This window comes from Camellia sinensis, chromosome 9 (assembly GCF_055761805.1).
Source record: "Camellia sinensis isolate YWXY chromosome 9, ASM5576180v1, whole genome shotgun sequence".
NCBI lineage: Eukaryota > Viridiplantae > Streptophyta > Magnoliopsida > Ericales > Theaceae > Camellia > Camellia sinensis.
Window position 1 is genome coordinate 193567850 of NC_138969.1, and position 27358 is coordinate 193595207.

Genomic DNA, 27358 nt, shown 5'->3' on the forward strand with positions numbered 1-27358 from the left:
AACCCTAGAAACAACAAACAGCGCACTTTATAGAAAACAGGATTGCACAGACTGCTCGAGCACACATTTCACCGCTCAAGCAATGTGACTAAAGGTGGTGCGAAACATATAGGCTGACCACTCGAGCGCAACTTTCACCGCTCAAGCGGTAAAACTTTCTTTCCAAAACTTCAGGCACTCTGCAAAAATACTGGATGATTCCCGACATAATCAGCGAAATGACAAACATAAAAGAATTAAGATCACAAACTCCTCTGCAAATACACAATTCAGATTGGATTCTTGTCTAAATACTCATAGTCTCACTGGAATAAAAGATCGAATAAAATTACAACTAAAAGGAGTTTTGTTAAACGAGATTGCCAATTACAAAAACTTAACGACTTGTTATTAAAGGTTAAATGTTATCAGCAGATGCAGATTAGAACAAGAAGATATCACTCATTCTTAATCAACGATTCATCGGTGTACTCTTGTTTTGGTTGATTGAAGATAGGTAAAGTATTTTAATGGTTAATTTTTGAATATGTTATACTTCCTCGGTAATAGCTAAGTTCTATGGGAAGAAAGTGAGGCTTCTTTGAGTTATACACAGTTTTTTTTGTTTTGTTTTTTTAGTTAACCCATATAAAATTTGCTTTCTAGTGCTCCTTACCATATTTGCTTCCATGATAAATATGTGCTCTGTTATATTTTTTTTCTTTTTTTTCTCCTTATGTTATAAAGTTGATTGCTCCTGCACAACACACATGGCACCATTCAATGATGAATATTTATATGTTGAAATTGCAAATAAGGTATTGAAGCATTTGTATGGTCTATTATCACTATTATTTACTCTGCATATAAATATATGCCTGCTTTGGCTTTAAATGTTTACATGTTATTAGTATAACTTAATTTTCATTGAAACAAACATCCACTAACGATTATTTTTGTTTTTGATAACACTAAAATTTTATGGACTTGGCTTGGGGGATGCTGTTGCCACAAAGAACAGCTTTGGCTCTTCCACTTCAGTTGCTGATAATGGCTCATAGCAAATTACCCAACCTCAAAATCAGATACAAGTTGATATTGATGCACTCATATAGGCAAACAACCATAGCATTTCGACCTCACAAACGACCAACTAAACACCTAGCCTGTTGCTGTTGAAATGGGAATGCGACTGTGGGATTTGACTTTCATTGCTCTCTGGCATTGAGTTTTTGACCTTTAACATATAAAGAGTCTCAATATATTTCTGCACTCTTCTCACCTTCAAGAGAGTGATGTCAAAATTGAAAATTTAGTATCTTAAATATCTATAATTTAGAACTTTTTGGATGGTTTGAAGTTGAGGACAATTTTTTATGTTTAAAAACATAGTTTTTGGATAGTTTGGAATGTACAGATAGTTTTTGGATGTTCGAAACTTATGAATAGTTTTTTTGATGTTTGAAATAATATTTTGGTGTTTGATTAATACTTATATATATATATATATATATTGGTGAAATTTGTTTGTAATGCTTTTTTAGATTGTACAAAATAGGTGAAATAGAACTTGCTGAATTTTTTCAAAAAAAAATTATACATATTCTACGATGCGCAAAATAGGCCGTTGTGTTAAATATTTAGTGACAACCATTGTGTGTCGTGGTTTATCTCTTGAATTAACGGCGTGCAAAAGTAGTCATAGAAAAATTAAACATGACGTATAAGATACGCTGTTAAAAGATTTTAATGACAAAGTGAATGACTTTTCATGAGTGGTCATAATATAACTTTACCTTGCGTTGTATCCATGGCATGCATTTGGTGTCGTAAAAACCATTTTTTGTTGTAGTAGCTAATGTGGAGGTTGGAGAAATGAATGGAGCATGGTAAAGACCTTGAGAATGAAGACCTTTATACAGGATTTTCTTGGTAGCTTTGTCCTGAACAAGAAAACCATCAACATCAAATGCAATAGAGCAATTGTTATCTGAAACCAACTTACGCACAAAAAGTAAGTTAGAAGAGATGTGAGGAACATGGAGAATGTTATGAAGATGAAAAAAATGAAAAGGAGTAGGTAGTAGTCCATTACCAATGTGATGAATATGAAGAGTAGAACCATCATCGATGATGACTTGATCAGTACCTTGATAAGGCTGATAATCAGAGAGATGGTTTAAGTCATTTGTGATATGACTAGTAGCTGTTGAATCACCGTACCAGGTAGGAGGAATATGTGAACTCTAAGAATTAGGAGCAGAAGCCACATAAGCTTTAGGTATGGGTGGCCTGGTAGAAACTTGAAAATTTTGATCCATTAGATACCAACATTCCAAGCTTGTATGATTGTATTTGCCACAGATCTGACATACAATTCCAGAACCAATACCAATTTGAGAAGGAACACCAGATGATTGAGAAGTTTGATGAGAATTGTGAAAATTTTGCCTTCCTCCTATGCGAGAACCTCTGAAATATCTGCAACCTTTGAAGGATGAAGGACCTCGAAAACTGTCCTCTAGCAGATCCACCTTGATGAGAATAGGATTTTGTGGTTACAGCATAGGCAAAAGGATTATCAGAGGCATGAGACTATTTATGAGCATGCTCAATATGAATTTCTTCATAACAGAGTAAAGAACACAGTTTCAAGAGAAATTGAATCTAGCTCGAATAGTGGTTTTAAAAGCATTATACTCATCTGAAAGGCCATTTAAGATGTATAAAATGATATCCTCATCATCAACAAGTGCACAAGCCAAAGCAAGTTGATCAACTATGGTTTAAACTCAGTTAGATAGGCATCCATGGTAAATCCTTTCTTAGTGAGGTGACTCAGCTTATCCTTGAGTTGATGGATATAAGAACGAGAGATAGAAGTAAACCGAGATTGAAGAGTAGTCCATACCTCACAGCTTGTTTTACAATGAAAGATAGAAGTGAAGATGGTTGGAGATAGAGTAGTTGCAACACAACTGAGGAGATGTGCGTCAATACACATCCATTTTCATACTCAGGATTTGAGATTTCTCTGTTCTCAGAATCAATGATCACAGACGAAGGACAAATCGGTGATCCATCCACAAAACCAATGAGATTTGTCGCACGCAATATATTTTGCAATTGATTTTTCCAAACTATATAGTTTGTAGAATCTAACTTCACATTAACAAATGAGCTGAGATTCGAGATGAGTAAAGAAAAATTAGAAGGAATTGATGAAGATGATGAATTTGCCATGGAAAGAGCTTCGAAGATCTTCGAATGATCGTTAATGATCTATGAAGAAATTTTGAAGAAGTGATTTAGAGTGCTCGTTAGAGGTTAGAGTGCTCTGATACCATAAAGAAATATCTTTTGGTATTTTATTCAACAACACATTCACAGAACTTACACAATATTTATAGAGAGATTACACTTCAACTAACTATGGTTATAGTTTAACCAAAGTTCTAACAACTTTACCACGGATATAGTTATTCTAACTGTCTAACTAACTCTGCTGTTATAACTGTAAGCCTTAGTAGGGGAAGCCATGCACTGCACTCTTGGTTTTGACTGTGGCCTTGGCTGCAGTTGTACTGTTGTGGACTAAGAATTCATCTGTCAAGATTGAGCTTGATCATTAGAAGATTGAGCTTGATCAGTAGGAGCTTGAGGGTATTCATGAGCTTGAGTACCAGTGGTCTTATCAAAATGAATGGCAGCCAAGTAATAAAAGTTTTTGCCTTAGGATTAACCATAAATCTAGGTGTCTTAGATTTAATTTTTTTTAAGATTGTGTTTAATCTTTCAGGTGTTAAATATTGTTAATGTGAGAACCCGCATTTAATTATTCAAAAATAAAATAAATGAATAAATTAATTAATTAATTTTACCTAGAGTCTATCTAATATATATATATATATATATTATTGTATAAGTTAGTTTCAAATTAACCCAATTCAATCACTAACAAAGTCATTATTAAGAATAATAATCTAGTGTGTATTCATTATTTATTGTTTATAAATTAATTCAATAAGGATTCAACATGATAATTATCTTTGCTAAATAATTTAGTTAAAAACCTTAGTGTATTAATTTATTTTTTAAAAAAAATTCTGAAATTTCAGATTTTCTGTGGCAGTGAATGCCACATGTTTGCATGCATGCCATATAAGGACTATAACTCTATCATTCTTCTTGGAATTGAGATATACGAAATGACTAGATAGAATGAGGAGAGAGAGAGAGAAAGAGAGAGAGAGAGAGAGGGGGGGGGCTCAGCAAGTATTGTATATATATATATACATATATGCATGCTTGCATTCGGTGAAGAAAAGAAGAAAAAGAAATCTGTGAAGCAGCTGAGTTGAGTAGGAGAAAAAGAAGAGTGGGAGATTAAGAAAGCTAAAATTTTTTACTATTTCATCATTGTATTATTAAGTAAGAAAACCCTTTCAACTCTCTCATTTTTTTTATTATTGAAATTTTCAGATTATATTCATATGATAAAATGACTATACTTGTAGATAGAATTTTACTTATCGTTGTTAACATAAATTTCAGAACATAAACCTTACACTTTGGATCATTTACCATGTGTATTATCAAGAAATCAAAACAAAATGACATACCTGAATCCATTGATGAACGGTTAAACGGAAGCGTGATTATCAATGAACTCTTTGTTATGGATTATGTTATTGCCTTCTAATCCTTTCCCCTTTGGTACCTTATGTTTCTTCTTGAGAGGATTTAGAAAACAAACCTTTTTTTTTCACTTGGGAAGGAATAGGGACCATAACCTTTTAAAGGTTGTAATTGGTTTTCAAAACTGAAAGGTTGTGAAAGTTCAAAAGGAATGAAAACCAACTTTAACCAATACGTTTTAATTTCTATTTCTGCCCCTTATAGAAATAGAAATTATACAACTAGTATCTACACATTAGGTCCATAACACATATACCCTTAAGCTTATTAACTAAATTGAATCACTTAAATTGTAGGCTTCTTATAAATGATAACACCACATTTAATTATGTGGTCCCATTGAGACATTATCTAACAATCTCCCACTGGACCACATATGTATCCTGAAAAATGTGCTTAACTTTAGTGAGCTCAGAAATTTGTTATCATAACTTGATGGTATCCAAACAATCTTGTCCATTAACTATATTAATATATGATCAAAGCGGTCTTCGTTACATCAATCGTAACTCGACCCACCAATGGTCACGTATACTAATACAGCTAAATGACATAGATCAATCATGGATGCGTAGCATGGAAATTACATGTGATGTGATCCATACATGCCTATTTCCAACTGGTCCTACTTAACTTTATTGAGATCAATACTTCACAATACGTAACAGTGTGTAATAAACTGAATATTTCATTTCTGCAGAAATTAATCTAATTACATAGATAAAACTCAAGGCTGACATAAAGCAGTAATATAAATACAAACTCCCACTAAACTAGAATGTTCTCAAATAGAACAACACCCATCTGAGCAGTGTGCTCATGAAAGACCTTGGGTGGTAATCCCTTCGTAAGTGGATCCGCTATCATGGAGTTTGTCCCAATGTGCTCTATGGAAATCTGTCCACTCTGCACTCTTTCTTTTACAACTAGGAACTTGATATCAATAATTCCTTCTTTTTGAGTAAAGCCTTTGGCTATAAGACGTGCCTTATACCTCTCTACATTACCATTTGAATCCCTTTTGGTTTTAAATATCCATTTACAACCTACAGGCTTCGCACCAACTAGTAATGAGACAAGTTCCCAAACTTTATTGTCTTGCATAGACTTATATTCTTCATTCATGGCTTCTATCCACTTATGAGAGTTGGAACTTTCCATGGCTTGACGAAAGTTGATTGGATCATCTTTCGACATTCCATTTTCTACCTCATGTTCCTGGAGATATACAATATAATCATCTGAAAATGCAAATCTCCTTTTTCTGGTGGATCGCCTTAATGGCACAGATTCTTGAGGTTGAGGTTGTAGAGTTTGTTCCTCAGGAACAATTACCTCATCTTGAATGGGGGTTTGAACTATATTATCTTGAACAACATTGTCTGGTTGAGGATCCGAAATTACTTCTCGAGCAATGACAGGTATAGGAACCTGTGATTGGTCAAAAGTAGTAGTAGGAAGTGGGATTACTCCTGCTTCCTCCTCAAAAACAATGTCTCTAACTGGATTTCTCCCCCCAAACTCAACATCCTCAAAAAATGTTAATGACAACATCTCAAGATACCTAGCACAACATTAATACCAAGCCTTTGGGTAGTGATATTAACTGTAAGTGGTATTCTTGTTGTAATGATCAAACATTGACAATAAGTTATGTAAAATAACAAATCTATCTTTTGATGGATTTATTATTCACATTAGGTTTTCTTGACAATTGGTACATGTTTATCACCACAAAAATGTGTGTGTAATTCTGCCAAGTCTTAATCATGTCTTTGGACCAATAAATACCCGCATGAGATACAGAGACATGAACTTCAAAACATTCCATATAAAACAATCTAGACAAGAGAGATCACTTTTGTGACATCTTGTTTTAATTGACTTATATTGAGAATGTTAGAAAATTAAATTTCTGTAGACGTTGTATGAAATTACATTAAATTTAAAGATTTCTAAATTTGTGACCCCGTATATGTTATATAATCTGCAGCAATTCCAATTATATATATATACATATATAAATAGAATTGACGGGTCCAAAAAAAAACTGCCCACCGAATCATTTTACAATTCCAGAAAACAGATTGCCATTTTCACAGAACAAAACAGGAAAAAACAGAATTTACATCCATAAGAAAATTCAGAATCTAATTCCAGGAAACTAAATAGAATGAATAAAGCATATCAATTCCGATAAGACACATGATATGCTGGCTCTGATACCAATTGTTCAACATAAATTTCAGAACATAAACCTTACACTTTGGATCATTTACCATGTGTATTATCAAGAAATTAAAACAAAATGACATACCTGAATCCATTGATGAACGGTTAAACGGAAGCGTGATTATCAATGAACTCTTTGTTATTGATTATGTTATTGCCTTCTAATCCTTTCCCCTTTGGTGCCTTATGTTTCTTCTTGAGAGGATTTAGAAAACAAACCTTTTTTTTTCACTTGGGAAGGAATAGGGACCATAACCTTTTAAAGGTTGTAATTGGTTTTCAAAACTGAAAGGTTGTGAAAGTTCAAAATGAATGAAAACCAACTTTAACCAATATGTTTTAATTTCTATTTCTGCCCCTCATAGAAATAGAAATTATACAACTAGTATCTACACATTAGGTCCATAACACATATACCCTTAAGCCTATTAACTAAATTGAATCACTTAAATTGTAGGCTTCTTATAAATGATAACACCACATTTAATTATGTGGTCCCATTGAGACATTATCTAACAATCGTTGTATGTAAATTTATGATTTATATATCAAATATTTGAAGATATTGATAGTCTTAAAATCATTATAATATTGTGGAATTTGGACTTTCATGTGTAGTTTATGCCATTAAAAAGATTATTGAAGATTTTATTTGGCCCTTAAATTTGCTAGAAAGTTGTATGAACTTTTAGGCAATTTTATATTCAAAATTTTGAGATGATTTCTCTACAAAATTGTTTAAAATGATGTCTACTTTATCCAAGAATTTTTGCAACAATTATTGAGTTTTCTACGAATTTATACAAAATTTTAACCACATCTGGAACTATAGGCAGATTTTACTGTGTGTTTGAAAAATTATTAAAAATTTTTTATTAAACCAAATCTGTTAATTTCTAAATAAAAAATTAAATTTGAGAAGTCTAGTTTCATAATAAATTTTTAGATTATGGAATTGATTTATGAATTTAAGTATAGAATTAATTTAAGAAAATGTGATAAATCTGTGTCATGAAGTTTCTAGGAATTTTACAGAATTATTTATAAATTATTTGTGGGAAATTCTATCTGAAAAATGACCTAAACATCTTTATTGAATATTCTATAGATTTTCACAAATTTTAGAATTGCATAAATAATTTATTTATAATTTTTATTACCTAAGGTATATCCTGAAAATTTCTGGGCAGGTTTAAAATCATTACTTCAATTAATTAATTGGATAAAAATTAATTATTGTGTTGGTCTAATTCATTAAATATTGTAAATTAGTAATCCATGTATGGGTGTATTATGGTTTATTTTCTTTGTATCTAAATTATTATTTCATACCATGGTTTAAATTAATTGTTTATTTAAATTTTGTACATTGATTTGTTATTGTGTGACATGTGTAATATTTTATGTTGAGAATTTTAATGAGTTGGTATAACATTATTTGTGATTAATATAAAAACTAACTGAAATTATTAACGGCATATACAAAGTTAACAATTGAGGGTTAATACCGGTTGTTCAGGGTGAGTCCTGGTTTTGAGAATTCTTACATAAATTGTGTCGCGAAACCCTAAGATGGCACGAGACTTTTTGAACCCTTATCGGTATTTGGTTTTGGGATAAAGGTGGATGTGCGGGTGGCACGCAGGAAGCTTACATACCCCTGGCAGATCATTCCCTTGGGACAGACCATGGATGCCACGACTTGGGTATATAACTCTGGGTATGGGCATTCTTGGTAGTTCTTGAATATTTGACCGGGGGGTTTCCAAATTAACCGTGGCCATAGCTTAGTGGTTGGTAAGAAAATCTCTTTAGTGAGATTTTAAGTGTCACCTAAACTAATAAAATTGTTGAAATTATTTTAAATTGTTGTTATATTATCATGCTATTAATTCCGTCATTTTCTCTTAATTGTCATGATTGTAATCTGATTACTTTCTCTTAAAAAGAATGGTAGGTTAGTTATGTTTTCTTATTGTGTTGCAAAACTCATAGCATATATTTTGTTGTCCTGGCGTTTTATGCCAGATTATGACGAGGAAGGGACTGAAGCCGAAATTGGAACCGCTGCTAATATAGAACTGTGGCTAACTTGAAATCAATAATTTAGCAAAATGAAATTTTATTATCTTTTGTATTAATAATTACGAATGTTATAAAGTTGTTGTAATATTGTATGCAGACTCGTTATTTTGTTTTGTTGTTAACCTTTGACTATGTGAGAATTTAAATTTCTCTAATTAGTTGTTAAAAATTTTATTTAGTAATTTATTTGTTATTTAAATTTTATAATGTTCCAAAGAAAATTGGAGTGTCACAGTTAAAGTTCCCACTAATCATGAGAAGTTGTGCTTTTGGCCTTGACAATAGGAAGCAAGTGTGAAACATAAGAGTAAATTGATATTTTGATATTCCTTCATTTACTTATCTAGTACCTCTTATTTGAAAAGCAATGTAAAATAGTGTCCTAACTAAAGGAAAATATGAAGAAAATCAAGTGCCAAGCTTTTAACATAAGCAATTATATATCATCTTTTAGGGTGATAAATACATGCAATATATGACCTAATGTAATAGAAAACTTGATGATGTCAATACCTAGTAAAGTGCAGTTGTAATTTTATGAAGTTTATTGACCCCATTTGATGGGATTTAAGGCTTCGTTTGGTTTGGTTTGGTTATTGACCTACTCTAACAAGCATATGAATTTGACACCATTGTGAATCCTAAAACAGTATCGAGAGACTTAAAAAACATATAAAAAAATGTTACACCATAAATTTTTTTACAAGAATCTGCTTTCACAATGATGTAGCAATGACGTATTTGTAAATTATATTCTTAATCATAGGCTTTATGTTCTTCACAATTGAGATATGTTTTTGACTGCTAAATTAAAATTTCAAGGTGTGTTATAGATGTTAGTGTACTTTGTTCTGTCTGGCACACAATGGGAGTAGTGGTGGTAGGTGGAATGGCAGACAGTTTTGGTGGTGGTGGTGGTGGTGTTGAGGGTTAGAGGAAAGGAAGAGGTGGTGGTGGTGGTGGTGGTGGTGGTGGTGATAATAAGAGAAATAAAAGGAGGAGACTGTGGAACGAGGGAGTGTGAGTTTGCAGAGAGAATTGGTGATTGTGCGAGGAAGATAGAGAGGGTAGGTTAGGTGTACAACAGTGCATGAAAGAAGTTTGTGGGCTTTTGGTGAGAACAAAGAGGATTGTTTGCCTAAAAAAAAATAAATGAAACTGATGTGTTTGTTTGGTCACTAATATAGTGTTTATGGAAATTTAGTTTTGTAAAGAGGCAAAATGACAACTTTACATTTTCTATTAACCACCGTCATTCTGACAAGATAGCCCAGTATAATTTTAGAAACCATAAGAGAGATACATATTTAATCGTCGAACATGAAAGGAGAAATCCATGTAATTAAAGCTCCTTCAAAAACAGAACCAAAATAAATAAATACAGTACAAAAATGGCACCAACTAGGCATGCTTCATATCTATTGAAAAACCAATTCAGAACATCATAACAATACTAGTATAGCTTTAAAACATATGTTTGTCTAGCTTCCATACACACAAACATAAATATATATACATAATAGATATTTTCAACTCCAAACTGCTTCTTAGAATTCTTTTTCCAAGTATTCTAGAAACAATTTGGTAGGATTTTGCTACAATTCAGGGTCACAACCTTTTAAACATGATAATGAGTGGGGTTGGAGAGATTTGGGGATTGGTTTTTGCTAGAGCCGAATGATTTGGTGACCCAAGATTGGAGAAAAACACCATTATACCGGGGACAAACCGCTCCTATTTTCTTAAGTGAGTGCATGAAAGTTTTCATCAGCTCAATATATAAAGGCAAGTAAGAAAGTGCAAAGATACAGACCGGGAAGAATGCCACAGAGTATAAGGCAATTCTAGTCCATTGTTCCTTGTTGTGAAGCAATAGGATCACTGTTGCTGCAAATGCAAGCATCATCATTGACACAGAAAGGATCAATAATGAAAGTCCCAGCATAAGTTTTTGGGGAAGAGACCGCCTGAAGTCTTTTAACTGAAATGATGATGTGAGGATTGAAAAAAATGTGATGACGGCTGTCAAAGCAAATGTAAGGGAGATAACATCGGTCAAGGTGAAAATCACAAAGAATGGTTTGGTTTGGAGAAGTGGGTAACCGGTGTTTTGATTTGGACCTCCTGGTACTGTGTAGGCTGCAGCAAAGGCAACAGTGGCAATCAACACAGCAACAATGGAGCAATTTTCTGCAGTGCGCTTTAACCATTCTTTGGCTTCTTTACGAAGTGTAGCATTGTTTTTGGCAAAGAGCTTTTCAGCGGTCAGTCCATCATTGTTGAGGTGCTCAATGAAATGGGCTGTGGAGATCTTTTTCACACGCTGCACGTTTAACCAATCATAGAGAAGGCTGTTTCAATTCAATTGTAACAGATATTTTGAGCTTAAAACTCTTCCTAGCTGGAAGTGGGCTATTCAAGTTGTTGGACCATGATCCTTAATAGTGTGAGATAGAAATGATACCAGTCGTTGGTGCAACTTGTAGAGTTGCTTAGTAGTTTTTTTTTTTTTTTTTTTTTTTTTTTGGTTGAAAATTTGTGTTTGTTGTAGCTTCCGTTTGTAGCATATGAGGCGGAAATTATTTATATAAATTGAAAAAAGTTGATTATTGGAAAGCTGGAAAATGAGTGCTTTTATTTTCACTTTTTGATTATCAATTATTAGCTTGCAAAAAGTTGCACCAAACATGCTATTTGATCCAACAACTTGAAACGTTCACAAATCTAATGCTTAAATGCAAGGAAAGAAGCATTTGTTTGTGAATGTGCACATCAAGAATGAAACAACATAAGTGCACCTCAAACAAGAGCAAATCCTCTCGCAATGGTAGAGCAGGGCTTCGCATGTCTTCAGCATCTTCTGTCTTAGTCCCAACCATATGCAGTATAGAGTTCCCATCATTGTTAATCTTTCTTAAAAGCCTCATCATTGGAATTTCCAATTTCTCCACGAAATCAAAAATATGTATTTGGCGATACTTGATGGCTACATGAAGTATATTACGTCCTTCATGATCAATATGCTCGACTGCCTGAGGATACATGCGTAGTATTTCTTCAACAATCTCTAAAATGCCTGATTTAGTAGCCAAAAACAATGGAGTTTCCGCAGTCTTCCCTCCGATTGTCTCTTGACTTGATGTGGTTGACTTTTCTTCCTCCCTTATTACTTCTTGGCCATCGGAAGGGATGGAGGATGTTCTAGGTGATCCATATTTGTGAGTCCTAGGCTTACCGTCATCCATGGCAGATGCAGTTGCCTCCCATGAAGTATCTTTCGCTATTAAGTACTTGGCAAGCCTCACAGCTGATTCATATCTTTGGTTTTTTCCTTGAATAGTTCCCCACAGAGGGATTCTACAACATGATTCAACTTTTCAAGATACAAAAAGTCAGAATTAGTTGTGTTGTGTGTATAAGAAAATAAAGCTAGCACAACAATACGAAAACTATATCCACTTAAGAATGTATATGTGCACTAGCTTGTTTTGCCTCGAGATGTTGTAACTATCTAACATTCCATCTGGATCGCAAGATGAGAAAATAGAAAAAAAGATTGTGAAGAGAAATGATTGTATTTTCTCACTATTATGTTTAGATGAGTAAGAAAGTAAAATATGTGATATAGGAATGTAGATATGATATCATTTTCTTCTTCCTTTGTATTTTAACGAGCAATCTCAATATTACGAAAAATACACAACTAATCAATTCGTTTCTCAATAAATCTCACAACTTCTGTTAATAAATGAAACCTAAAGCATACAGTAAGTCAAGTGATTTAGAAATGCTCCTAAAAACTTGCCATGAAAAGTTGATCAAATGTGTGTATTTAAATTTTTGTCATGGGACCAAACCTTGAGTGAATCTATGTCACAGGATTCAAATTCTAGTGTTTTTTTTTTTTTTTTTTGGTTTCTAGCATCATTGTATAAAATAAGAGAGCTCTTTCTTGCAGTTTCCTATGATTTCTCACAACTTCTCACCTGACTTATAACCAAATATGAGAAAAGAGTTCTCTTTCTTTTCGTTTTTCATCATTTCTCATCAAATCATACCATCCAAACGGACTGTAAATGTAATAATATTACAGGAGCAAGGATGTAAACTTCATAAGGATAGCCTATTCCAAGCACTAAGATTTTCCTGTTTGGCCCTTTACCTTGCTCTGTCACAACAAAAGTATCTTCTTCCTTTGCCATAGGAGTATCTTCAGTGGAGACACCTGCTAGCACCCAATATTTTGTGACATTCAAACTGTTATTAACTTATAAGATAGATTAAATTTTAAAAAATTAAATAATAGACATACTAGAAATGCAAAATGACAAAGTACAAGATAAATTAGTCTAATGGAATGTTTGATTGGACATAAAAGTGAGTTCGGTTTCTCTATCAAGATTTTCCCGCAAGCTATTTTTTTTATTTTATTTATTGCAATCAGACATGTTAACAAAGTATAAAATCAAAGGGTTTGTGTTAAAACTAAAGCAAAATAATAATAAAATCATGCATCTTAAAACGACATAATTTAGCTTTAACTTTAAACATATGTCATTAGATTACCGTAGTCAGATTATTACAGAGAAATCCATTATAAAAAAATATATGTCCATAAAAAGTATCACATAATTACATACTTAGAAATACATGTCATCAAGGAAAATACAATATTATAGAATTTTTATACATAATTATTCATCATGACAATAATATCTTTATAAATTGTAATTAAATATAATAGTGACAGACATTTTGTTTAAAAAAGGTGGGTCCCAATGTGTCCATATCATTTTGTATACGTGGTTTTTTTTTTTTTTTTTTTGTATGTACTATGTAGCATCACTCATCATGAAATTATACCAAGGTTCATTGCGTTTTGCCCTGTTTGGTTTCCACTAAAAAACCCCCTTTTGGCTTTTAAAAAAAAAGGGGATAAATTACACTCACCTCTCCTTAGGTTTCTGACAATTATAAGGACTTTCCCTATAATTTTAATAATTACAAAAATTACCCTTACTTTTGAAACTATTATTAAGATTCCCCCACTGTTAATCTTCTGTTAATTTATTTAACAGAATATGATGACATCATGCTGATGTCATGTACTATGAGTACAAAATTCCAAGATTGCCCTTACATATTCAAATAGTAAATTTCACTCACCTCTCATGAGATTTTACAAAAAATTAATAAAGTCTCATACATTATTTTGATAATGTTAAACAAAATTATTACATTCTATACAATATTTAAAAAAATTCTAAATTGTTAAGACAAGCAAGTATATAGTAGAACAACCAAACATTACCTTATCTATATATATATATATATTAAAAAAAAGAGCTAATAAATTGATCACCATTAAATCTTATACTAGAATTAAATACAATCATTTATTTGAAAATTATGAAACAAAGTATAAAAGTTGTTTTATTTTTTAAAAAGACCACTAATTTTATAAATAACTATTTTTAGAAATTAGAGTTTGAATAAAAATTTAAAAATATATATAGGTATTTGAATTTTTTTTCCTGTATGGAAAATACACATTTGGAGAAACTATCCCTCTCTTTCCATTTTCTTTTTTGTATTTCTCTCATTTTTCTTTCTATTTATTTTCTCATTCATTTTTTCATAGTGCCATTGCAACAAACAACAGCACCATATAATTTATTATTATGATTATTAGTTTTAGTATTATTATTTGTTCTCTACTCTATGTTTTTTTCTCAACTTTTTTCACCATTTTTTTTTTCTTTCATCAATGTTTAGCCAATATCATCCAATACCATAGCAACTTACGAAATATGAATTTTTCTTTTGTTTTGTAAACATATTTGTGTATTAATTTTTTTTTAAAGATAAATAAACATAATAACATTTCATATTTATAATAAAAAAATTGACTTATAAAAATTACCAAATGTTACCTCATAAATATATATATAAAAAAATTATCATTTTATCTTTTCACAATCCTATATTATTCTCAAATTTTAATTGTCATTAAAAAAATAAGTCAATATTTCTCACCTTAATTATAAAAATAAATATAAAAGTGAAAAATAATCTAATCACATTACAATAAATTAAAATTAGATGATAGGGAATGAACGATAAAGAAATTATTTGAGAATAATAATAATTATTTAAATTTGTCATTTCTTACATCTAATTAAAATAGAATTTTATTTGAAAAAAAATAAAATACTCAAACAATTTGTTATTTATTACATCTAAAACCTATATCTTCGTCTTTGTTTTCTTTCATTTAAATTATTTTTATCAAATTAAATCTCAAAATTAATTCACATAAGAAACATGGATATTATTTCTTTTTTTTGATCGGCGAAAAAAAAATCTTTATTGATGACAACATACAAGGTATGGAATAGTACATCAATAAAGAGGAGCTTAGAGCTAAGGCAAAGCTCCAAGCTCCAAGCGCCAGCTGGTAAGAAACCAACCAACACAGACAAGATCAAAGAAGAGAAAGAAACAAGAAGAGAAAGAAACAAATACGGAAATGGCCACTAGATCAGCAATTTGTACACCAATGCAATCTGTACACCAAAACATCTTCCCACATCAGACCACAAACAACAGACTTCCCACATCAGGCCAATGAACTCCCACTGTACACATGCGCAATAGCAACACAACCAGCAAAAGTCTGAGTAGTGGCAAAGGTAGAACAGATCAACAACTCTTCATAACATCATTTTATTGACTCATAGTTCAGTAACACACCAATCCAGCAAAACATTACACAGCAAAACAGCAACACAGTGAAACAATACACACCCACTGTACACCAATCCAGCAAAACAACACAGTGTAACCGATCAGATCAGCAGAGTTTTACCACAAACCAACACAGCTATCCAAGGTCTACCCAAAGCAGTACACACAGCCACCAGGCCTCAGGGCCTAACAGATCTGAACACCACAGCTCAGCACCGTGTATCTCCTCACCCCCCCCCAAACACTCCCTTACTTGCCTCAGATTAAACATGAAATCCTGGACTGAAAAATTGAACTCGCGGAAGACATGTTTCAACCAAAATGCAACCCTGTATTTTATTAAATCACAGAGGTCCTCCAGATTTGGGGTAGATTTTCTGAATACACACTCATTCCTACACTTCCACACAGACCACATCACTGACAATGGGATCACCCTCCAGATTTTCCTTACCTTCTTCTTTAATTTCTCCCCCGCCCACCAGAGCAATAAACACTCAACCGAGCCCGGAATGGCCTCTTGGATACCCCACCAAACTAACATTTCAGACCAAACCCTCCACACAAAGGGGCACCAGATTAAGACATGACTCACAGATTCAGTGGCACTGCCACAAAACACACAAGCAATAGAATCACTAGAGTTGATCACCCCCAGTTTTTGCAAGAATTCCTTAGACTTAAGTCTTGTCTTCCATGCAAACCAACCAAAAACCTATACCTTAGGAGGTATATAATTAAGCCAAATCAATTTGGTAATGCTCATCGTGGCACCCATATTATCCACGCCCCTCTTGTACAAATCTGCCACTGTGAATAACCCAATAGATGAAGCTAACCATGTAAGCCTATCAACACCATCTGCGCACTGGACAGGGGCCCCCCTCAGGTATTCAAAAAGCCTTGTCAACTCTTGTTCCTCCCACTCATATAGCCCCCTTCTAAACTCAAAGAACCAGCCACCTACTTCACTTCTCTTATCAACCACACTTCTTAGGGACTCATTTTTATCCACAGTCAACCGAAACAAGATTGGAAATTCATCCTTCAAACACATAGTCTGCCACCACATATCAGACCAGAATCTGATTCTCCTCCCATCCCCCACCTTCAACTTAATATTATTCAAGTAGAATTCCTTGAGGCTACTACACTGATCAGCTACTGCAATAATCCCTTTCCAGATTCCTGAGTGCCTGTTAGATGGGGAGAAAGTTGGGATCCATCCATCAAGCTCCAACTTATACCTGCTACAAATAACTCTTTTCCACAACGTTCCCTTTTCGCAGCCAAACCTCCACCACCATTTAATTAGTAAACAGTTATTCACATCCCTAAGTTTCCTAATACCCAAACCACCTTTCTCCAATGTTTTTGACAAGTCTTCCCACTTTACCATATGAATTTTCCTATCCGAGGCAGACCCACCCCATAAAAATGCAGCTTGAATCTTCTCCAATTCTCTGGCTACCCCTTCAGGCAACTTGAACAAGGATAAGTAGTACACTGGCAACGCTGAAGTAACCGATTTGACAAGTGTTAACCGCCCTGCAAATGACAACATCTTTCTCTTCCAACCAGCCAGCTTGCTTTTGACTTTCTCCACCACTGGTTTCCATGTAGCTTTCATCCTTGGATTAGCACCTAATGGCATCCCAAGGTACTTTAGGGGTAATGTCTTAGTTTTGCAGTTCAACACTGCAGCACAGCTATCTAACAGTTCCTTGGAAGCACCCACACCGCATACTACGCTCTTGTGAAAGTTTATTTTGAGTCCCGACATGATTTCAAAGCACCTAAGCACCCTTTTCAGCTTCCTCACTTCCTCCACTTGAGCTTCACAGAACAGTAATGTATCATCTGCAAACTGGAGATGCGTTAACAGGACACTATTGTGGCCTACCTTAACACCTTTAATTAAATCTAACTGGGAAGCACGGCTTAACAGCTTATGAAGACCTTCCGCCGCAAGATTAAACAAAAGAGGGGATAAAGGATCCCCTTGCCGCAATCCTCTTTGTGGGCTAAACTCTTCCGTAGGAGACCCATTCACAAGCACCGAAAGCCTTACAGTTGTTACACACTCCTTAATCCACTTAATCCACTTCTCACCAAACCCAAAATTAGTTAACATTGAGAATAAAAAACCCCAATTAATTGAATCGAAAGCCTTCTCAAAGTCCAACTGAACAAGTAACCCCTTCTTTTTGGCTTTCTTCCATCCGTCTACAACTTCATTAGCTATTAACACGCCATCTAAGATATTCCTCCCACTCAGAAACGCAGATTGGGATTCACTAATGATATGGGGCAAGACAGATTTTAGTCTAGTGGCCAACAATTTTGCTAAGATCTTGTAAATAGAGCTCACCAAACTTATAGGTCTATAATCCGATAGCCCTATGGGGTTCTCTTTCTTTGGGATAAGGGTAATGAATGAACTATTAATACCCTTTACCAACTTCCCATTGGTTTGAAATTCTTTCACAAACTGGACCACTTCACCCTTCATGATTTTCCAGAACTTCTGGTAGCATAACAAATTAAACCCATCAGGACCCGGGGCCTTATTCCCATCACAAACCATCACTGCTGATTTAATTTCTGCTACTGAAAAGTCTGATTCTAGCCATCCAGAGCCCTTCCTATCACTGTAGAGAAGCAACCCCCCAACACAGGTCTTGATGACCAATCCTCAGTGTACTATTTTTTAAAATGATCAAATACCTTGCGCTTCACTGAGCCCGGATCTTCCACCATCACCTCCCCATCTAGCATAGAATTTATTTCATTTCTAACAGTTCTACCTTTTGCAACCACATGGAAGTATCTTGTATTCTTATCCCCTTTCATTGCCCAGGTAAGCCTTGACTTCTGTAACCATAACCACTCCACCATCCTGCTCAGCCTCCACATCTCAATTCTGGCTTCACTTCTCCTAGCTTTTTCTGCACCATCAAGTTCTCTATCTTCGGCCAAGATATCAAAATTATGGAGTTCAACCTCTGCTGCCTTCAGTTTATTTTGTACATTGCCAAAGACCTCCACATTCCAACTTCTGAGGCTACCTTTCAATATCTTCAATTTTTGAAACAGAATAAAGCCAGCCCAGTCTACGACACTGGGCTCTTTCCAATGCAACTCCCAGAACTTCCGAAAATCCTTATGTAAAAACCAAGCATTTAGAACCCGAAAGGGTTTTGGACCCCAATCTCTTTCGTCCTCCATCAGCAGAAGTGGACAGTGGTCAGAGACCAGTCTAGGGAGACCCCACAGTTTAGAGTTAAATACCTCAATCCATTTTGGGTCTACAAAAATTCTATCTATTCTGCTCCATTTCTCACCAAGACTAGAGTTGCACCAGGTGAATCTCCTCCCAAGTAATGGTAATTCAGATACCTCACACTTATCGATAAATTCATTAAAATCTTTCATTCCTCTATCTCTCCTCGAACAACCTTTTCTTTCCCCAATCTGCCTGATCTCATTAAAATCCCCTCCTAAAAGCCATGGATTAAGAAATTCCTCCTTCAGCTTCAACAAACACTTCCACAGATTCCCTCTAGATCCCACATCATTAGGAGCGTAGATGTTCAGAATAACACAATGAAAATGGTTAAAGAGCGTACCTGATAATATTATAAACCGTCTGCTGCTGCAACAGTCCTTAAGTTGGAATATATCAGGATCCCAAATACACAACAAACCCCCTGCAGAACCGTCCGCATCGACCCCCATATACTCCATTTTTCCCCTTACCCAAACTGTTCTGACGTCTTCCTCAGTTAACTCTGCTTTCTTTGTCTCTTGAAACAGGGCAATATCTACTTGTCTTTCCATCACAATCTTCTTGATTTTGCTTCTCTTCGCCGTCCTCCCTAACCCCCTAACATTCCATGAGAATATCTTCATAAGAACATCATGTCTTCACCGAAATCACCCCAGCTGGTGCACCTACTCCCCGGCTCCCTCCCCCCCTGCAATTCGGTCCATATCCTTCAACTCAAGGTCCGCTATTTTTCCCAATACTTCGGCCCTCTTCCCATTTAGCTTCACCCCAAGGAGTTCCCCCAATTTTAGTGTTGCTTCAGCCTCGTTAAGGACGATTCTTCCTCTATCCATACCACCCTCTATAGATGCAGATAAGGACGAACCCGCCACTGCTGCTCTCCAATCTGCTGCCTTGGGCCATGCCGAGCTTGTTGCCGCTCCTTTGCTCCCGTATCTTCCCATGAGATCAGTTGACCTTCTTCGTATTAAATTTGTATTATATTTCTTAATACTTTTGATCCTCTGCTTCCCTTTTTTATTATTTCGTAGACTGCAACTGGGTTCCTTTTCTTGAGCTTCTGAAAGACTTGATAACCTCCCAGCTGGCCCATCTTCTCTTGCCTTGTTACTACCAGAATTTTCTTTCTGCCCCAGCCCACACCGTGGTAAGCAAAGCCCATTCCCCTTATTTGGTGAATTAAACTGGCCCAACATTACTTTAATATTTACCCCAGGCCCTTCTAAACTGGGTCTATCTAAACTTCTAACAAAACCTTGCATACTGACCAGATCTTCCTTGCTCTGGCTAACTACCGTCTCTTCCGAAGAGCCGTTCCTCTGGTTTCGCACATCCATCATTGCGCCACAGACATCAGCAGCCTCTATGTTAACCCCTACACTTCTATCAGCTATAGCTTCCTCTACACTCCACCGACCTTCCACGTTGTCCACCTCCTCGCTCCGATTTTTGCCATTTGGCCTACCTACGTGAACCTCATCGCACCCATCCGCCATATCATCGGTTGAGTCATCCTCCACATCAGCATCTTCATCTTCCACCTTCCTAGTATGATCTTCCATGACATTCGAACTGCCGATCTCCACCACATGTTGAACCTTATGACAATTGCAGGGGCATTTTCCTGATTTGAGATGATCACTTGCTCTTCACACACACTCACTGGAAACACCCTCCCCCTGCATTCTAAATTTACAACCGAATTTATAGATTCCATACTTTTGGTAGAGATCTTCACCTTTGCACATGCAAATGTCACTGGTTGACTCGTGTCTCCTTCAAGACATAACACTTGCCCCCACACCTCACCTATCTTTCTTATATTGGTACTATTCCACAAATGCAAAGGGATACCATAGCAACTGAGCCATACATTTCTTTCCTGCTCCAAAACCTACCCAGGTTTTCCTTCAGTCATTTCTTCACACCAATCAACAATCAGCTCCTTGATAGCTGGAAATTTCGATGCTCTCTCCTCCTTTGAGTTGAATGTTATAACAACATCCCTTCCCCCATTATCTCTTACCATTACATCCTCTACTCCTATCGCTGCTATCTCTTTCTTCAGACTGATATTAGCATATGGAACCTTCAATCTGATTATTATACTCTCAAACAACCAACCATTCCCTATCTCTTCTGCCTTCACCAGGATACCCTGTCCTCCTTCTCCCCTTTTGCCAGCCACCGCGTCTAAATATGACCTTCTATCTCTAATACCACTATACCCAATTGGAACATCTCTCCATTTACCAGTATAGACTGTTGATCCCCGAGCTTGGTTATGTCGTGGCTTCTTTTCAACTTCGCCCCTATCCGTAACCTTCCCATACTCTGCATGTTTTACCTGTAAGGTTCGATCATCCACCCATAACCCGTGTGCTTTCTGAACAGCTATATTAGCTGCCACAGAACAACCATACCTCACAAATCCAAACCTTGTGTTAGTCATCCTGCGCGTCTTCTGTGGTATGAAGACATCAGTTACCACTCCAAACTTTGCAAATAAATTATATAGGCCTTTCGAGGTCAGCGATGCTGGCAAGTTATCCACGAACACATTGAAGACACTCACACTTCCTTCCATCCTCCACGGTCCTGATCTGCCCCTATCTCTAACAACCGGTATCCACCCTCCTTTTCCTTTTCCTTGATCCATGATCACTAGATTAGTTACATGGATATTATTTCTTAATTTCATTAATGGTTGATTTTTTTTTTTTTTTTAACTTATAAAAGTTCAAAACTTAAAGTGGAAAAAAAAATACAAAGTCAAAGAAATACAAAAAAAAAAATTGTGAGAAATAAAATGATAATTTAATATATAGGTAAATTATAATTAAAGGGTATTAAGTGTAAAGGGTATTATGTTCATTTGTACAACCAAGTTAACACCGTTTGGCTTAAATTAATGGGAGAGGAGAATCTTGACAATTTCAAAAAAAGTAAGGGAGGTTTCTGTAATTATTGAACCTACATGGGAGGTCCCTGTAATTGTTAGAAACCTTAGGGGAGGTAAGTGTATTTTACCAACAAACAAAAAAAAAAGAAAAGTTAACGGGTCTTTAACTTTTTCTTTTTTTCAAAAAAATAAAATAAAATAACCAAACATATTAATTTTTGGAAAAAAAAATTTAAAAAAAAATTGACCCTTATAACAAAATAAATCCTGAATTTTTAATTTTAACAATTTAAATCTCAAATTTTTAATTTATTTTCAATCTAAACAATTTGTCTATTTATGTTAAGTAAAATTGATGAAAAAGTGAGTATTTTAGCCATTAAACTCAATGAGAAAATATATTTTAGACATATTATGTAACCTAAATTGAGTTAAATGACTAAAATACTATTTTCAGTCAGTTTTATTTAATGAAAATAGACGAATGATTTAAATTGAAAACAAATCAAAATATTAGAGTTTAAATTGATAAAATTAAAAACTCATGATTGTTTTTGTTACAAGGTTTAAATCCTAAGAATTTTTTTTTTTTTTTTTGTGGTAATTTTCTCTTAATTTTTTTAATAATAATTTTAGGGGCAAATTACAACTATGGTCCTTACATTTTGTCTCTTGTGTCATTTTGGTTCCTAAACTTTCAATTAGCATAATTTTGACCATTAGTTTATGATTTTGTGTCAATTTGGTCCAATTAATAATGCCGTTAGTGTTTTTGACTGAAAATATTTACTGAATTGGTTGAAAATAACTCACTGAGGTTAGCAAATTTATATTTTTTTTCTAAAAAATATGATACATGCTACTTATATGCACATTTTTCATAAAAATATTAATTAAGAGTTGTAATCAATTAGACCAATTTTAAATGAAATTATGAATTTATAGTCAAAATGGAGCTAATTGAAATTATAAAGACCAAATGACACAAGAACCAAAGTACAGGGACCACTGTCGCAATTTATCCATAATTTTTTTTTTTAAATATAAAAAAAAAAAAAAAAAAAAAAAAAAAAAAAAGAAGTACTAAACGAGCCTAAGTTAAAAGAATCTTACAAGAGTTGTTGATGAACCGCTTTGGGCATCTTCGTTTTCGACCATCATTGAATGCTGAGGGATTGAATGCAAGAAGTTGAAGAGCTGTCATCCCATCTCCGTCTTCTGCACTTACTAAATCTTTGTGCTTTTTGGCAATATAAAAGGCCAAGTCTGCTTGATTTTCATAGTAAAAAATCAAAGAAAACCCAAAAAGCAACAAACAAAAGAAGAATTAGAAGCTCTCAACAAAACAAAACAAAACAAAACAAAAAAAGACAAATTATATATGTGATTAATTTGGTGTTTTTGGTTCTAAATGTATCAATTTTGCATTTTAATGTTTTATATTATGTCAATTTAGTCAAATTGATAAGATCCATTAAGAAATTGAACGAAAATTAAGAGCACAATAGTCTTTTGAAAAGAGAATGAACTATTTCAAATTAGATGTTAACCTTTCAGTAATTTTGAGGAGAATAAATAAATTATTTTGCCAATTGATTTTTGTCTAATTTCTAAAGTGACATTATGAGTTAAAATAAATTGACACAATATAAAAAATTTAAATGTAAGATTGATGCAAATAGAATTTAAAAGACATAAGAAACAAATTACAAAAACTACAAATGTTATTTGCTCTAAACCATATCATGTCAAGGAGCAAGCATCAACAATTAGTCAACATGGTAACTCCAAACTACATGGTTTTCTTCTAACATGATTTTGAATACAGACCGATAAGCATAAGGTTTTTGTCATTTTGATAGTAATAAATCTCAGTATATTAATTGAATTGAAAATCACAAGCATATTTGCTATTTCTTGAAAATCACATTGCCTATTCACAATCAATATGACTAGTTCACAAACAAGCTAAATTGTTTGTGTCAGAATCTTCCCCTTAAGTATCTAGGACTACCTCTGGGTGCTAGTCCTACAAATAGGAAGACATGGCAACCGGTGGTGGATAAAATAAAGTTAAAGTTGGCATCATGGAAAAGGAAGCTCTTGTCATTTGCAGGTAGGTTGACACTGATAAAGTTAGTGTTATCAAACCTTCCTTCTTACTATTTGTCCGTCTTTAAAGTTCCTAAAGGAGTGGCTAAAACCATATGTGCAGGCAGCATTCTTGTGGGGCAGCTCTGATGTGAAAAGAAAAGTGTATATGGTTAAGTGAAAGGAAGTGACCAAGAGTAAAGAACATTGTGGTTTAGGTGAAAGGATGATAAGGGAGGTGAATGAGAGCTTGTTAATGAAGTGGTCGTGGAGATATGGAGTTGAAGACATGGCTCTGTGGAAACAAGGTTTAATATGCACATATGGGTCACAAGGAGGGAGATGGCTACCATCACTGGACTACGAGGGAAAGATTTCAAGAGTTTGGGGTGATATTCTGTCAGTAGCACAATCTAACCCCCCTTTGTACAATTTTTTTGTAAGCAATGTTATGGTTGAGATTGGGGATGGACGTAGGATTCAGTTCTGGTTTGGCAAGTGGTATATGAATACTCAATTGAAGGAAGAGTTTCCTAGATTGTTTAGTATCTCTAATGACAAAGAAGGGTCCCTTCAGGATTTTGTGCAAAGAAGAGATAGAAGTGGAGATTGGAAGCTCTCTTTTAGAAGACCCCTTCTAGCATGAGAAGAAGAGGAGGTTGGTAGGTTGCATGGTCTGCTTAATAATGCCCCAGAGCTAAGACCTAATTATTCTGATTCTCTCAAGTGGACTGCATCTGATTCAAGTCAGTTTACTGTAGCATCATTGGGGAAGTGGGCTGAAGGCATGGATGGCCTAAGCTGCAAATTTCGAGGATGCTGTGGCATAAGTTTGCACCACCTAAAGTTCAATTTTTTTGGTGGTTAGCATGGAAAGGGGGGTTTAAGACAGCAGCTTTTTTACAAAGAATTTGGGTATTAAGCAGTAGTGTGAATAATGTGTGCGCTTGTTGCAAAGCTGAGGCTGAAACTGTTAATCATATTCTCTTACATTGCTATGGGGTTTGGAAGATTTGGTCAGAAACTCTGAATTGGTGGGGAGTCAGTTGGGCATCACCAAGTACAATTGAGGAGGTGTTTTATTGGTGGAAGGGTATCAGATTCTAGAAGAAGGAATTGTAGATATGGAAGGTATTACCTCTTGCCTTATTGTGTTCAGTGTGGAGTGTTCGAATTGATTTGTGTGTTCAATGGGTGCAACCTAAACTGTTGGAGATTGGAGAATTAATCAAGGTAAGGATGGCAGTATGGGCCAAGTATAATTTAAAAGGAGTGAATTATGTTGTGCAGCAATCTTGTTCTGTTGTTGCTGGTCTAATTTCATTTTAAATATGGGTTTTTTTTGCTGTTGGTTGCTGGTTTTGTCGGCACCTGTTGGTTTCTCACCAACTTTGAGGTTTGTGTAAGCAAATGATTGAGTATTCTTGTTGGTGCGAATCTAGTTAGGATTGGGTTGTTATACTTTGATGCTTTTTATACTTTTTCTACTTTATTGATGTAATCTCATATGTTTTTTGTTGGCACCTGTTTGTGGTCATGATTTTAAAAAATTCATAACTGCAATGCTTAAGTCACAATACGTATCACTCAATATTTTTAACATTATTAAATCGCGACGAAACAATACAACTATTTAAAACTATGTTAATTAGTCACATACAAAAAGCAACTATTACTCCAATATTTTTAACATTACTAATCTATTTAAGTTCATTGCATAGATTACAAAATGCAACAAAAAAACTGTTTATTTTTATTTAATCATACCTAGTTAAGCTATTTTTATTTAAAATTAATGTTAGTAAAATTTCTAAAAATTACATCAAATTTATTTATTTTTCAAAATCCATCTTGATTCATTTTTTTTTTTTTTTAAAAAAAATTAGCATCGTTTAGTCGAGACAAACCTAAATTTTTTTTTTATTTATTCGAAGTTGAAAGAAATCCAGAAAAATAGAGGAAATTTCATTTTGGCCTTCAAATTTTTACTCAAAAAATTAATTTAACCTTTATTTTTTTTAATAATATCAATTTTATACCTAAATTATTCACTTTTATACTAATTTTAGCCCTGTTGGTAGCTGCCGTATATAATCAAACAGAAGTTGCTGACGTGGTATCGAAACTTATTTTGAAACTTCATTTATTCTTCAAACTATTTTCAAAATATCAATTAGACCCCTAATATATATATAATTAAATTTAAATATCTAATAATAATGTTGATCTAAAAAGGCGAGAAATAAATTTTAAATAGTAACATTTACAAAGAAATTATTTAAAAATATGATTCATTTAAAATTGTTGCTTTAAGTCTTAAATTACCTTGAATCAGTCCTAGGAAAACTAATTGAGCCCAAAATTCCAAGTCTACACACTCTCTCTCTTAGCAATTGTAACTAGTTTGTCTTCTAGATTAATCTCAAAAAGACTGATCGACAAATAGTTGGTGAGAGGGTAATTTTTGGGAAAGAATTGGGCCGAGCTGTGAGTTGGGCCCTGCGGCCCAAAGTGTGAAGGAATCGGTAAGAAGCCGTAATGTTATTTCAGCTCAGTAGAGGTATAGGTACTCCGGCCCAGGAGAAGTGACGTTATTCCGGCCCAGGAGGGGTGTGGTTACTCCGGTTCAAGAATGTGCAAAGCAACTCCGGTCCGGTGGCAGTTTGAAGTGAGTCCGGCCTTGCATTTAGTCCGGTCGTGACATATTATGGTTAGGTCGGTCAGAACTTGCCATTTGGAAGTTTGATCTAAACACACCATGGTTGAACAGGGGAAAGCCGAGATAAGGAGTTGGAGGAAAAGACCGAGCTTAGGACAGTTCGGCCTTCTCTGTGGCTCTGCATAGCCAAGCCTATTTCGGTAATATAGTAGTTCGGCCATGGTGAAAACCATCCCACTTGGTTTAAGCAGTGGGGGAGGGTGTAAAAGGATAAGCATTATCCTTAGGAGTATGAATCCTAGGAGGACTCTGCATGGAGAAATAAAAGTCCTACTAGGATTGTGCCACTCGAAACCTATAAAAGCTCACAAGCACCACCTTGGAGGAGGTAATTGAACATAATTCTTTCTGAGAGCATAAAACTTTGTCTATTTGTCAAGCTTACTGACTTAGGCATCGGAGAGGTTTCCGGCACACACCCGCCGGCTAGCTCACTTTTGTGTTTTCAAGTTATAAAGCGACGTCGTACGGAGGAGCGTGGACTTGGTCAACAGGATTATACGAGAAGAATTATTTCTTCCCCGTACAATTGGCGCCGTCTGTGGGAACATACAGACAAGAACAAAAACCTCTTGACTAAGCTTCTCCTCTTTTCAATCAATGGCACACATTGAAG

General features: G+C 34.6%; 1 protein-coding gene across 2 annotated transcripts in view; it reads right to left on the reverse strand.

Moving 5' to 3' along the window:
* Positions 1-10386: 10386 nt before the first annotated feature.
* Positions 10387-27358, reverse strand: part of LOC114271008 (uncharacterized) — a 29510-nt gene continuing 12538 nt past the window's right edge. The window contains exons 2-5 of one of the 2 annotated variants that reach the window (XM_028212630.2): positions 23046-23198; positions 13157-13219; positions 11793-12367; positions 10387-11317 (exon numbers count right to left, since the gene is read on the reverse strand). In XM_028212630.2, the coding sequence (XP_028068431.2) occupies positions 10613-11317; positions 11793-12367; positions 13157-13219; positions 23046-23198 (1496 nt within the window). In that variant the 3' untranslated portion in view covers positions 10387-10612. The remainder of the gene's footprint in view (positions 11318-11792; positions 12368-13156; positions 13220-23045; positions 23199-27358) is intronic. The other variant, XM_028212631.2, reaches the window with a different exon arrangement.